General features: G+C 38.8%; 1 protein-coding gene and 1 long non-coding RNA gene across 5 annotated transcripts in view; one reads left to right on the forward strand and one right to left on the reverse strand.

The window, feature by feature from the left end:
- The window catches only part of LOC103875922, a 42273-nt gene that overhangs the window by 24982 nt on the left and 3222 nt on the right, over positions 1-14069 (forward strand). For 3 of the 4 annotated variants that reach the window (XR_004177294.1, XR_002516153.2, XR_002516152.2), the window contains exon 3: positions 13682-13982. This is a non-coding gene — a long non-coding RNA (uncharacterized LOC103875922). Of the gene's footprint in view, positions 1-4253; positions 5119-13681; positions 13983-14069 lie in introns of those variants that run through there. The other variant, XR_002516154.2, reaches the window with a different exon arrangement.
- On the reverse strand, positions 7089-10258 carry TCHHL1 (trichohyalin like 1). Its single transcript, XM_021923715.2, has 2 exons — positions 10121-10258; positions 7089-9656 (listed from the first exon to the last, which is right to left on the reverse strand). Exons 1-2 carry the CDS (start codon positions 10256-10258, stop codon positions 7089-7091), a joined length of 2706 nt encoding a protein of 901 aa, XP_021779407.2.

Here is a 14069-nt window from a genome sequence, read left to right on the forward strand (position 1 = left end):
ACCTTCTGCAGGTCTCTGTTCAGGTATCATTTGACCATCCTCTCTTAAACAGTAACACTCTCACTTTCCCTGACTCCCTCCCTACCTTCCTACTCTGCTTTTTACTCTCCCTAACATTTATCCCACATGAGTTAGTATACAGTTGTTTGTCTCTCTGTTTATTTTCTACTTTCCCCATTAGAATGTGGAAACATGAGGGTGGAGACTTGTTCTGCTTTGTTCACCACTTTATTCCCAACACCTAGAAATTGCTTACCAGGCGGTAGTCATGTAGTAAATATTTGTTGAAAAACAAATAAACAACTCTAACTACCATATTTTACCCCCCTTAAAAAAAGTTTCTACACTGATTATAGGTGCCATGACCAGCCAGGCCTGCACTGAGGCATTTGGCAGGAGTTGGATGATGAAGCTTTATTCATGCCCTGAGCTGTGCGCTCTCCAGTTGTTTCACGAGCAGGTCTTGTCTTAATTATGTTGTGAACTACTTGGGGGTAGAGATCAAATTTTGTTCTTCTTCTTAACTACTTAACACTTGAAATGGGTCTGGATTCCATTAGTGCTTAGCTGTTTATTGTTCCAATGTGGTCATTAACTGCTTATTGACTGATTGATTAGTGATGGCAAATCCTGATGAGGTCAAATTGACCCTAAGGACAGAGTGGGTGTGGCTATTGGAAGCTGCATTTGGGTCCTTATGTAAAATCCTGGGTTCTCCTTGCAGTATGTGATATCTCTGACCATTGTCTGAATGTCTGCGGCTCTTTCTTCCACCTTCCTAACCTAGATTCTGACAAACATATTCCTGGCATTAAAAGTGGTTGTAAAACTAGAAACATAGATCACTGTATATAAACCAAAGTATGTCTTTATCCACTACTTATGAAGTAGTCTTTGAGAGAGACTTAATTTTTCCCTTTTCAGTATATTTATTTACAGCCTCTTCATATGGATTTGAAGCAGCTTATCATACACAGTAAAGTGGTTACATAAAAAAAGTAGAAAATTAAAACTAAGAAAAAGGAAAATTCAAATTTGTTGACCATGAGGGTCAACACAATTGCTGTTATTGCTCTTCAATCTTGGTTCAGGGATTTCTGACAGCAATTCTCAAAGGAAAACACCATCAGTTACATGGCCTTCACAATCAGAAAGTAAGATAACTAAGTTTTTTTGTGGCAAAAGAGAGCATTTCTCAGAACTGAATTCTAAAAAGAATATCTCATGGGGGACTTTATAAGGGTGGGTACCACATGATAAAATGGACAAAGTTCTCAACAGCATTTTGACAGCCGAAGAAGTGGTGAGTTTCACATGTGTATTTCTTATAGTGTTGGCAAAAATTGAGCACATGAATGAGGGAGTTTTATTCAATGTACATAACAAAATTAAGGATCTGACTTCAATATGTGACTTGGTGAAAGCTATTATGAATTGTCTGTTTTGTTACTCACCATATACCCTGTATACATAGTTTAGTAGGTGGTCAATTGTTAAGTTAATAGATGAATAAAGTGTCTCTCATATTTGGTACTATTCCAGGTTCAATGTTAAATAGTAAACAGATACATATTGAGCACCTACTAATGCCAGGTGGTTTGCTGGGCACTTTCATATATATTGTTCCACTTATCCCCTTTTAAACACATTTTCTTATTGAAGAATATTCAGGTCATAAGTGTATAATGATGAATTATTACAAAGTAAACACCTCCATGTAACCACTGCCCAAATCAAGAAATAGAACATTAATCAAGACCCTGAAAGTCCCCATGTTCTATCCGCTCCCTCCTCCCTTGTGGTACCATTATCCTGACTTCTAATGCCATAGATTAGTGTTGTTTTTGGTTGTTGTTTTTGAGCTTTATGTAAATGCAGCCACTCAGTATGAAGGTCTTTGTGTCTGGCTTAATTTTGTCAACATTATGTTTGTGAAGTTCTTCTATGTTGTGGCATATGGCTTTAATTCTTTCAGTCTCACTGCTGTATAATAGTGCATTGTATGAATATAGCACAATTTGTTGTTGTCCATTTTCAGTTAATAGATCTTTGGATTGTCTTCTCCTTTGGGGTGTAACAAACCATGCTGCAATGAATATTTTTCAATATGCCTTTTGGTGCATTTCTGTTGGGTTATCTGCCTGGGCTGGAGTTACTTAGCTATGGAGTTTGCATATGTTTAGCTTTACAGAGATTGCCCTACAGTTCTCCTAAATGATTACTATATCAATTATTTTCCTACTAGTGTGAGAGTTCTAGTTGCTCTACATCTTTGCACACACTTGACATTATTACTTGCAAATTTCAGACATTTGATAGGTATGAGTGGTTCTCAATATGATTTAATTTGCAATTATCTGATACCTGATGAGGTTGAGCCAATATCTTTTTTACTGGCTTTGAAAATATCTTCTTTTATGTCTTTTCCTTTTTATTTTTTAAGAAAAGAGATTGCCTTTTACTCATTGACTTATAGGCATACTTTGTAACTTCTGCACACAAGCTCTATTTCTTTTTAATTCTTTACAATAACTGTGAATTATAATAACATTTTATACAGGCAGATACTGAGGTCACAGAAGTTAAGTAATTTACTCAAGGACACTTGGGGTATTAGGGTATAAAAATTATTCCTTCTCTTCAGTGGCTTTTTATCTACTTGTTTGGGGAAATAATGCTGAGAACAATTATGAGTAATATTAGCTAGTAAATATTAAAGAATTAATCTGGATGGTGCAGGCTATGAATGATGTAATAGTTAAAAGATCCGTGTGAGATTTCTAGTGGAGGTCAGATTTAGTCTAAGGCTTGAAGGATAGGTATAATTGAGGAAGTAGAGAGGAAATTAAAAAAACATGTCAGGGAGGGTGACCACAAGAGCAGAGGCACGGAGCTGGAAGTAATAATACTACTAACAACTTGCCTTTGAATAGCCCTTTGCAGAACTTTTTTCTGTCTTAAGACCACCTCTCTTATGCAGGGACATGAGTGCAGGGACCATGACTGTTCCATTCACTCAGGCATGTCCAGTGTACCCCATGGTGCCTGGCACATGACCAGTGCTTAATAAATATGTTCAAATAAAATGAATGAATGAGTGAATTCAATCCCAACAATGTCCCTGTAGACTTAATAGGATAGAATTTAAATGATTAAGGTGAGGGTTAAAAGTTAAAAGACAATTAGATGACCAATCTATGGCTTCTGAAAGATTTCTACAGGAACTAGTGGTAAATTGTAATTAGAGAGAGAGATTATAGAGATTCTGATCAGTTAAAACTTGATGTGGCATGTAGGAAAGCATAAAGTGTCACTGAGAGGTCTTGAACAGAGGGAGGTGAAAAAGTGCAAACAGTGTTTTGCAAAATTCATAAGTGATTGAATGGGGACTGGACAAGAAGCAGGGGGACAGCTAAGAAGAGGCTGTTGCAATGATATAGGCACTCACTTATGTATTCAACAAACATTTATTGAAACCGTAGAATACATCTGGCATGGCCGGGTGCGGTGGCTCACACCTGTAATCCCAGCACTTTTGGAGGCTGAGGCGGGTGGATCATGAGGTCAAGAGATCGAGACCATCCTGGCCAACACGGTGAAACCCCATCTCTACTAAAAATACAAAAAAATTAGCCAACTGTGGTGGCAGGCACCTGTAATCCCAGCTACTTGGGAGGCTGAGGCAGGAGAATCGCTTGAACCCAGGAGGCGGAGGTTGTAGTGAGCTGAGATAGTGCCATTGTACTCCAGCCTAGGGAAAAAGACTGAAACTCCACCTCAAAAAAAAAAAAAAAAAAAAGAATACATCTGGCGCCAAACTTCATGCTGCTGAAGAATAGCAAGATGTGTAAGTTGTGAGCCTTGCCATCAAGGAGTTTATAGTCTAAAAGGAGAGCTTAGACAAGCACACAAATAATTATAACTCAACAAACAATGATTTTTTAAATAGCACAAATAAAGACTATGGAGTTCAGAAAAGGATAAGATCTGCTCTGGCCGAAGCATCAGGAAGGGTTCAAGCAGTACTCTGGAGCTGCGTCCTGCCTGCCTCTGCCTCCCTACTCCCCTGCCTCCTCTCTGTCACATTATCTTCCATTATTACCTTGAATTGTCTTGTTTATTTATTGTTGTTTGTCTCTCCCTTTAGTAGAATACAAGCTCCAAGATGACGAGCTAACTTGTTTTGGACACTGCTGTATCCCTAATACTTCGCCTAATATCTGGCACTAACATGGATTTTTTTTTTTTTAAAGAAAATTTGGAATGAATGAATAAAGTGTCATCAGCATCAGATCCCATAAGACAAACGGAATTTGGTCATTCAGGAAAAGTTGTGGGGAAAGATATTATTTTAGGTGGAGGGTACATGAAGTTCTACAGGGAATGGAGAATGAAAGATGGATCTATAATACAGACTTAAGAAAAACTATTGAGATAACAGAGTGGATGAGATGTGAAGAATAAGACAAGGCAAATGATGATTCCAAAGTTTGTGCCTTTGAAGCATGATAGAATGAAGATTGAGAGAATGGCAGTAGGAAAGAAATTGAGAAGACAAGCCAGTTTGTCTGGAAGTCGTTGACAATAGAAGGCATCATATCTGTGAGCATTTGTAGAGACTGGATTGAAGTGCACAGTCAGATTTGAACAAGGTGAATTGAGACTCATCAGTGTGAAAAAGATAATAGTAAGTTGGACCAGGCATGGGTTCTCACGAGGAGAAAGTTCATAAAAAGAAGAGTCCTTGGAAAGGCCGCACAGTCTTGGGAACTGGATGAGAGGAATTACCTGGGGAGATGGGGAAAGACCATTGAAGGGAGTATTTCATGAAAGATGGTCATCAGTGCCCACTGTCCAGAACTGTGGAAGTTGGAAGTCTTTAGGCTTATTGGATGGAGGGCAACATCACCTTCAAAGGAATACTTCTTGAAGGTTGATGGCAAAAACATATATATATATTCAGCTAACTGTTATTCTTTCTGCCCACCATTCTATTAGGGCTGATTGCTAGAATACTAAGAGAATGTTTAAAAATTATTGCTATTAAGTTTTTAATTTTTTCAGTTAAGAAAATAAAATATGCTTATTGTACAGAAAATTTTGATTTCTTTTTCTGTTTTAGTAGAGATTAGATCTCACTATGTTGTCCAGGCTAGTCTCAAACTCCTGAGCTCAAGTGATCCTCCTGCCTTGGCTTCCCAAACTGCTGGGATTACTGCCCATTTATTTAATGCCCTCAGTAAACCATATAGGTAAATGTTTCTGCTTTTTGACTGTTCTTGTTTCTCTGAGTTGTGTATCCTTTCCTCTGACTGCCAGCACCATTGCCACTGGAGCTGTTTTGTCATTCACATTTTCTTCAATTCTAGTGAGGATTTCAAATGTTTATTGGCTATCTGTATAGCTTCTTTTGTGAATTTATTAATAAGGAAGTTTTTCATTTTTATGGACTCAGATACCTATTGCCACATTGCTTGCCAAAAGGGATGATGAGTTTATGCTCTAGTATGTATATATATATTTATACTAAAATTATATATAATTATATATAAATAAAAATTATATAATTTTATAAACTGAAAATATATTTTATAAACTAAAAAATTATGTATAGTTTTATAAACTAAAAAATTATAGTTTCATAAACTAAAAAATATACATAGTTTTATAAACTAAAAAGTTATATATAGTATTATAAACTAAAAAATTATGTATATAATTTTATAAGCTAAAAAATTATATATATAATTTTTTTCCTTTAGTAAGTCTATGCTCTAGTATAGTGTATATGTGTATTTGTGTGTATATATACTAGAGCATAGACAAGCTAAAAGAAAAAAAATATATATTTTTCTTTTTTATGAATTGTCTCATGTCTCTTGCTCATTTAAAATAATATTATTTTCAGGTAGGGATATAATTCATGTTTGAGTGTAGAATGAAAAGAGCTGAAAATATTAGAGGGGGAGGGTATCTACTTGGATTTTGGGCTCTGGAAAATGTGAAGGTTGAAGTGGAAGAATACTGAACCTAGAAGGCAGAATGCAATGGGAGATGGAGTATTGGACTGCTTTTTGGCTTCAGGAAACATTGTATGATAACAATTTTGTTCCTTTCTTGGGTTATGACTAAGCTGGAAGAGCATCATACTTTAATTATAGTATTTTGAAAAAACACAAATAACTAAGATTGTTTTTGTTTTTGATCAGTGTCTCCAAGGCAAGATGGAGAATGAAGGGGAAAAAAAATGAACCAACAAAAGAAATTGATCATCAGGTTGTTTAATTATCAATTTTAATTTAATGCCCTCATCAAACCATATAGGTAAACACTTAGTAGACTCACTGGATGGTTGGTTATAAGAGCTTCTTATAAAATCAAACATACTTTAGATTTGTGTTCTCTCTCATAATTATTCTGATTGTTTATTTGAGCCAAAAGCTATGATAAGTTTGCATAAGGAGTGGGATTTAATAAAAATTTGTTGGATGAGTAGTTGAATGAATGAATCCATGGTAATAGATTCAGCTGCACCTGAACATGAGCAAAGAATCATAAATTTACTTTAATCAAGTGCTACAAAATCATAATTAAGTTATGGTGTTGTCTAAAATTATTTTGAAGGATAAAATTTTAGGATGAACTTGAAATACTTCTAGGAAATGTCATGAAGCAGAGTAATCTATATCTATGAATTAATATTTTATGATTATGAGATAGCATTGCAGAGTCTCATAATTTCCTACTGCTCCATTTTAAATTCAATGAATCAGTTGGAAAAACTGGGACCTGCTAAAGATATGGAAGGAATTTTTCTATTTTTAATGACAGGTACATTGAGGTAAATTGTCTCATGACAAAGTCCATTTTGACACTTGGAAGTAGCATCGTTTGGTAGGAGTTTTACTGACTGTATTTGTTCAGATGTTTCTTTAGTGGTGGCTCCCACTGCTGAATACTTTATTATTTGCTCTTGTAGAAATTTAGGAAGAAAATTTAAAATATTGTTAATCTGCATCTGAATGTGTGCACATGAATAGTGAGGGTGATTGGGAGAGAAATCGGGTGCATGTTGAGATGATAATGATTCATTGCTTCGTGGTGCTTGCCTCCCTTTGTGGTACCAGCCTCTCTCTCTGAGGGTAATCCTGCTTATCTTCCAAGGCCTGGGGAGATGGTGCACCAGCAGGACTCTCATCAAGTGGAAGTCCCCTGGTATATGGTTGTGATGCTTGGCTGTAGTTGAAAAAGACAGAAAAATCTGAGGTCTCACTGGTGAGTGATACACTACAAAGCTCTGGGCCTGATGCCTGGGCTATCTGAACTTGCTTTTGATGGTCCTCTTGGGTTATGTTTGTTTGCTGCAGTATCTTCTCCTGTAGGTACTGGTATAGTGGACTGGAATGGATGGCACCCCTCTCCATAGAACAGGGCTCTTGGTCTCTCTGCACCTGCTTTTCAAGACTTGGCCAGGGGACTGAAGAATTTTCCTCTTTCTTGGCTGGACTTTTTTGGTCACCACCTTCTCCTGCCAGCTCTTGGGGACTTTCATCTTCCTCCTCAGATGTTACAGTTTCTTTTGTTTCAAGTTGTATCTTGTGGGAGGCTGAATTGTCCTCATCCAGACTTTTTAACATAGTATTCTGGGCCTCTGTTGCTCTACCTTTCTCTTCTTTGCTACTTGGGCGTTGGACCTTTAATTCATTTCTGTGATCTCCCTTTCCAGGGAGCTGCATTAGGGAAAGCTGGTCAGTGAAGTCTTCATCCAGGGCACCTGTGATCTCTATTTCCAGGGACTTTCTGTTTTTATCTCCTGCTGTGGATTCCTGTGCTTCTGGGTGTCCACTGGGCTCCACAGCTGCACCTGGGCCTTTGGTCCCTGGGCCTTGATACTTGTGTTCTCCTCTGGAAGGCTGTTCCTGGTGGTCTGTGAGCTGTACATCCTCTCCTCTGACTGCCGGCACCACTGCCTCCTGAGCTCTGTTTTTCTCATCAGGTGTTCCCTGCCTCTGGGTATCTGGGTTATTATTGTGACCTCCTTGCACAGACTCTCCATGTGGGTCCCCTTGACTCTTGGAGTCCCCTTGCATAGGCAGTTCACCTGTCTCTGAGCTGCTGTTATCTTCCTCTGAAGCCAGGCTACTGGGAGTTTCAGAAGACCCCTCATCATTCTGTGTGAATGGTGACTCAGAGTCCTCCCCCTGGTAACCATCCTCCTCCTCAACTGGTTTGTCATGAGTCTTGGTGGCCCTACTATTTTCTCCTGCAGACTGCTTCTCAAGTGGTGCTAAGTCTTGTGTGCTTTCTCTTGCCCCCAGTGTCCTTGCTGCTGCAGGTGCGTTTTTTCTGTTCACAAATGCTTCTGTTGTGCCTTCTTTTGTGTGTTCTGCCTCTCCTCCTGAGACTGCCGTTCCTTCAAGTTCAGGGTGAGTCTGATCTCCTCCTTCTGAGCTTAGATATTGTGTCTCAGAATCCTTTTTAGCATCTTTTGATTTTGATAATCCTTGGAATTCCTGATACTGCCCATCCTGTGTTTGGGTTTCCAGGACTAGTGTCTGAGTTTTTCTGTCACGTTCTTTCTGCCCTGCTGTTTCATGGGTCTCAGGGCCTCTCCTCTCTTTCCTTTCATCTCTCATGTCAGGTGTTTCTGAACCATTTCTGCTACCACCTTGGACTGGCAGGTCCTTTGTTTCACTTTCTTTTTCTTGGATCTCAGATGTTCTGCCATAATCCTCAGGTTCACCCGAATTCGTTGTCTCAGCTGGTGTCTGGTCAGCATCCTTTCCTGGTTCTTGAGTGTCAAATGTTCTACAGACATCCTCGGGATCAGTTGATTTCTGTGTCTGAGATAGCGTCCTGGCAGCAGCTTGTTCTGGCAGGTCAGCACGCTCTGAACTGGGTTCATCTTCTTCTTGCAGGGGTGGTTCTTGTGTATTAGAGTATTTCTCCTTTTCTGTTCTAACTTCCTGATCTTCAGATGATCTTTGTGTTTCTTCTTCTGGTGGTGAATTTTGGGGTTCCAAGTTTCCTTCTTGTTCTCCAAAATGGTCTCTTATCTTGGAGACACTTTGCTCTCTGACTGGTTCGTCTCCCTCCCGGGAGATCTTCTTATCTTGTCCCTTCCTCTTTGTGGGACTACTGGTCTGTTTTGATCTTGCCATTGGCTTATTTGCCTTAAGTTGGCCTTCATTGTCTTCTGTTGTTTGTACATCTTGGGCCACTTCCTGAATCTGTTCATCTCCTTCCAGGTGTTGGTTCTTAGGGTCGTTGTATTCAGATGCTTCTCCTGGAAAGTTGTGAGTCTTGGCTTCTCTCCATGGGTCCACTCTGTTGTTTCCAACTGCTCCACTTTCTTCAGGGATGAGCTGAGATAATGATGCCATTCCTGAAGGAAGCATCCTCTCTTCTTGAGTTGGGGAAGTTCCCGCTGTCCACTGACCATCTCCGGTGGTTGCCTGAAGATCCACATCATCTGGCTTCTCCTTCTCTGGTTTAGTCACCTGTCTTAGTTCTGAACTTAGTAACAATTGTATGTCAAGATAACAGAGGTTCAACAAGTTGAAGATTGCAAGAACAAATTCATCAAAACTGATGATGCCATTATTGTCAATATTCAGAAGATCCGAATTTTTTTCCACAGCATGAAGGACACATGGCTACATGAAAAACACAGTGAGAAGTCAGCTTATCTGTATGTGGTCCAGTCTCCTATGAGTCTCCCAAGAATCCTATTTTTCTGACCCCATTCCTCAGTAACTGGTTAACTTTCCCAGAATAGCAAGAATTTATTGATTCTGCATGCCATTTTTCATCAGAGAGCTATGCCCGGGAAAGAGCATTTACAACACTTGTGAGTTGCATTTTGATGCATAATGGTTTGTGACTCCTTTCAGAAGTCGGCTTTGCAGAAGCAATAATCCCAGTAATGAAAACCTCTTTTTTCTCTAAGCAATTGAACAGAGTAGGGAATTGAGACTGAAAATAGTTGTTCAAGAGACAGTGCGTGCTGAGAACTGTTAGCTAGATGTAAAATGGTTGGGGATCACATATGCTTATCTTGCTTGGATTATAAAGAAAGGGTGAGTGGGAAAGAATTTCCACAGCTCTGTGAGCAGCTCACCTGAAAAAAGTCCCCAAACTCGCCCTGGAGGAGTTGTTTCAGCTCTCTGCCAGTCAGTGTGGCCCCGTTACTGTCCTCACTGGCATATTTGTGGAATGTCTCAATTACACAGAGGACATCTCTCAGGAGCCGAGGCATCTTTACAAACTCAGGAGAGGCTGTGAGAAAGAATAAACAAAGCTCATTTTCCAGGATGGGTCCTTCAGGGAGGAGATACCAAAATCATCCTTTTTGTTCCTCCCCCATCTCTACTGCAACCCCTGCTCTATTCTGTATCTTAAAATATTATATCTGAACTCCAGGGGTGATTTAGTTTTGTACCAGACATTGTGGTGAGATCAGATCCAGCATAGGTAGGTATTATAAGAGACAATTCACCCCAACCTTCAGTAAACAGCAACATTCATGTGCTCAGAGAAAGCTTCATTGCAAAAGGAAGGTGATAAGGGAACTCAAGCATAAGGATTGAAATGCAGAAATGAAGCCAATAGAGTTGGACCCATTCTTCCAGCCTCATCCAAGAGTGTCTATCTGCTTTCCTCTCTCTTTGGCTCAGTCTAGCCTCCTCTGGTTAGGAGGGTATAACCTTTAAAGTTAGTAAAGTTTCTAGTGGAAAGAGAAGTCACACCAAGAAAATTAACCCCTATGTTTGCAGGTGGTAACAACATGCTTTAACCAAGAAGACATGATTCCATGTCCCGACCCCTTCATTTCCCATCCTTTAAATGCTTCTACATTTTCATTGCAATAGAGATCTGATCCTGTGCCTTGTTGAATAATATTCATGCCTATGATGTCCAAACAATTTTTTTTTTGAAAAAGAAAATGATCAAAGAAGTTCCATAAGCAAGGAATGCATTTAGGTGGCTGGCACTCCCAGTTTATTATTATTAATAAGGGTTGACATAGACTTAAAGTGTGTTTCCTCTGAAATCCTCTTGCAATCTCACATATAAGCAAAACAGCAGATGAAATCCCAAGTACGCTCAAGCAGATGGACTTACCTAGTTCACAAACAAGAGCAGGTAGAACGTGGGGCAGCGGGCTGTGATCTGACAGCAGTAGCTGGAACCTTTTATTGAGGTCCTAATTGCACAGTTAAGAAGGAGACACCCTCTGGGTCTGATGACCTGACATCACCACCAAATCCAGTCTCCCCTCCTCTGTTGTCAGTTGTCTTAATTTTATTTCCTTCTTTAGGCAGTTTCAATTAAATCTTAGCTTCAGATGCATCAAAAGAAAGGGGAAGGGGTTTCTTGAATCATTAACTGACTTTTGCAGATTATAGTTTTGAAGGCTCTTCAAGGTAGTGTTGGCTTCCCTCCCCCATTTTTTAACCTAAGGATGTAATTATATTTCTGTCTGACAAATCATAGTGCTGGCAGGGACCTCATAAGTCATCTGATTCCTCTGTCTGCCCGCAGGATGGCCTGTATTTGACCCAACCCTGAGAGAGGGGTGTCAATCACGTGTTTAAAAATAAAGGCCCCCATTTAGCCATGTGACAAAAGTGGAGACAACAGTTGATTCAGAGGTTTCAATGCTCGGCTCTCCTTGCCCAGAGGCAGAGTTAGAAAAAAAAAAAATCTCTTGCTTGATGTGCAAAACCTTGCTTACCTAAGATGTGCTATTTTAAAAATGTGATTGATATTTGCTTTTTAAAGACACTTTTACTATCCAAGGAACTTGGAACCGATAATCTACATTACTGTGTTCTCCCTGTAAAGGGGAAAGGGAGATGTTGAAATCATCAAGCTGAGAACAGAAGTGAGTCTGAGATGCTGAACTGGCAAACATTTTGTCTCCTAATCTGCATCCTTCTTGGTAGAGAATATTTAATAAAAATAAGAATTAGATTCAATGGTTTTCTTAAATATTTTTTAAAAATAGAGTATGTTTTAAAACACCCTTGCCTCCTTGTCAGGGATGAAAGAAATAGACAGATCAATGCAAACAAATATAAAAGACACAGACCAAGTTAAAGATGGGGTGGGAATGGGGGTAATTATATGAGAAAGCTGAAGCTAAGGGAAGCATTACTGTTGAGCAAAAACCTTATTCTGAATTTCCTGATTATCAAGGAACATACAAGGGAACTAAATTTTGGAGAAAAACATCCATACTGATAATTTACACCTATAAACAATTTCTCAGCATCCCACCAAAGGGAGAAGACTTCGGGGAATTGGAATTGGCATGTGAAGGTCATCTTAGTTCTGATTGGTTAATATCCCCTGAGTACCAACTATTTCTCAACACTATGCCAGGAACTGAAGTGTTTAGAGTTGAGTAAGTTATATCCTCCTGCCCTGGAGCTCATGGGCCAGTCTCATGAAGAACTGGGTATATTCAAGGCTGGATTGGAAAGAAACACTTATGGGAGACATAATAACTGTCTTCAAACACTTGAAGGATTTTTATGGGTGTGGAAGAGAAAAGAATTAATGTTTATTGAACACTTATGACATGTCAGGAGCTTTACATGGACTATCTTAATCCTCACAGCCCTTTTAGGTAGTTATTATCCTCTTTTAACAGATAAGAAAGTTAAGGCTTTTAGCTGTTAAGCAGTTTACCTACGGACGTATACCTTTACTAGGTAATGGCAGATCCAGGATTCAGAAATGAAATGTCTCAAGAAAGTATGTCTCGGAACCCATAGTTTTTTTCATTACCTTGAGTTTCTTATTTGTGTAATGCCAGGTAATACAGCTGGAATCAATGCTTAAAACTTTCTAAAAAGCAGACTCTATCTCTTAAGAACTTTCTAGGGAGCAGAGTTGTCTGACAATGACTTGGGCCACTACTAGAGCAATAAAGTGTTTCTACAGAGGCTGAATCATGATCTGTTGGCTAGGTTTTGGGAGAAGTCTTGCCATGGGAAGACGTAAGACAGGAGTGGCTTACTGTGAAGGGTATAGAACTCTTTCAATTTTAAATGTCTATGGTTTTATGTTACAGTTTCTATTTAGGAAGTTAGAGTTGGATCTTGCCTTGCCTCTAAACAGTGGCTCTGTAACTGTTTTATAGGCATTCCTGCTTTTTTAGTCCTTACTCAAGACCATTTAATTAATACCCATACTCTGGGTGCATGGTAACTAAGAGGGATGGCCACAGGAGGAAAGAGATTGCTTTCTGTCCAGTGCTTAAAAAAAAGTATTTGGATTGCTGTACAAAAAGCCACAAACAACTCAACAATTACCAAAGAGAAGATCTTGTTTGCCCTTTCTTCTCCTTCAAAACAGATCCCTCTAACAGCCCTGTCTAATTTTATATGGGGATAGTATAGAAAGGAAGTGGCAAGGCGGGATCAGAGGCTGAGGGAGAAGAACACAACAAAAATATGTTGATTAATATAGAACTATCTTTAAGAGCCAATTATTCTTCGAAGGTCACAACTGAAGTCTTGAATGAGGGCTTTAGATAAAACGTATGATGGCTACTTTGAAAAGAAATGGCTAATAAAACAATTTTTAATGATTATAATACTGGAAAATTTGGCAAGCAAAAAAAGAGGACTGCAGCTTATACTTATATTTTCATTATCTTTTTTACTTACAGAAGTAACAGAAGTTTGTTCAAGATGATGATGAACTAAAAAATGTATATTCTAAAGTCCCTAAATCTTCTAAAAGGATCAATATACAAAAAGAAAAAAATAAACTGAAATTATGAACAGAAATAAAGGAGAATCATAACTGAGTAAGAGATTTCAATAAATTTATGGAAAATGGAAAGTGGATGGTAGAATGTTCATGACTGAAATAAGTGGAGAAAGCCTCATCCCAGAATGTATTATGAGGGCATGGCAGAGGTGAAGGCAAATCTGAACCTGGAAAAGCACTGGACTCAGAATTAGCAGGTATGATGGAAGTATGAATGAGAAATGGGGCTGTAAACAGGCACAGTAGTTGAGGGTTTGTATAAGGGATTCTGTCTTAGTGGTCAT

The sequence above is a fragment of the Papio anubis genome, chromosome 1 (genome assembly GCF_008728515.1).
Source record: "Papio anubis isolate 15944 chromosome 1, Panubis1.0, whole genome shotgun sequence".
NCBI classification, from domain to species: Eukaryota; Metazoa; Chordata; class Mammalia; order Primates; family Cercopithecidae; genus Papio; species Papio anubis.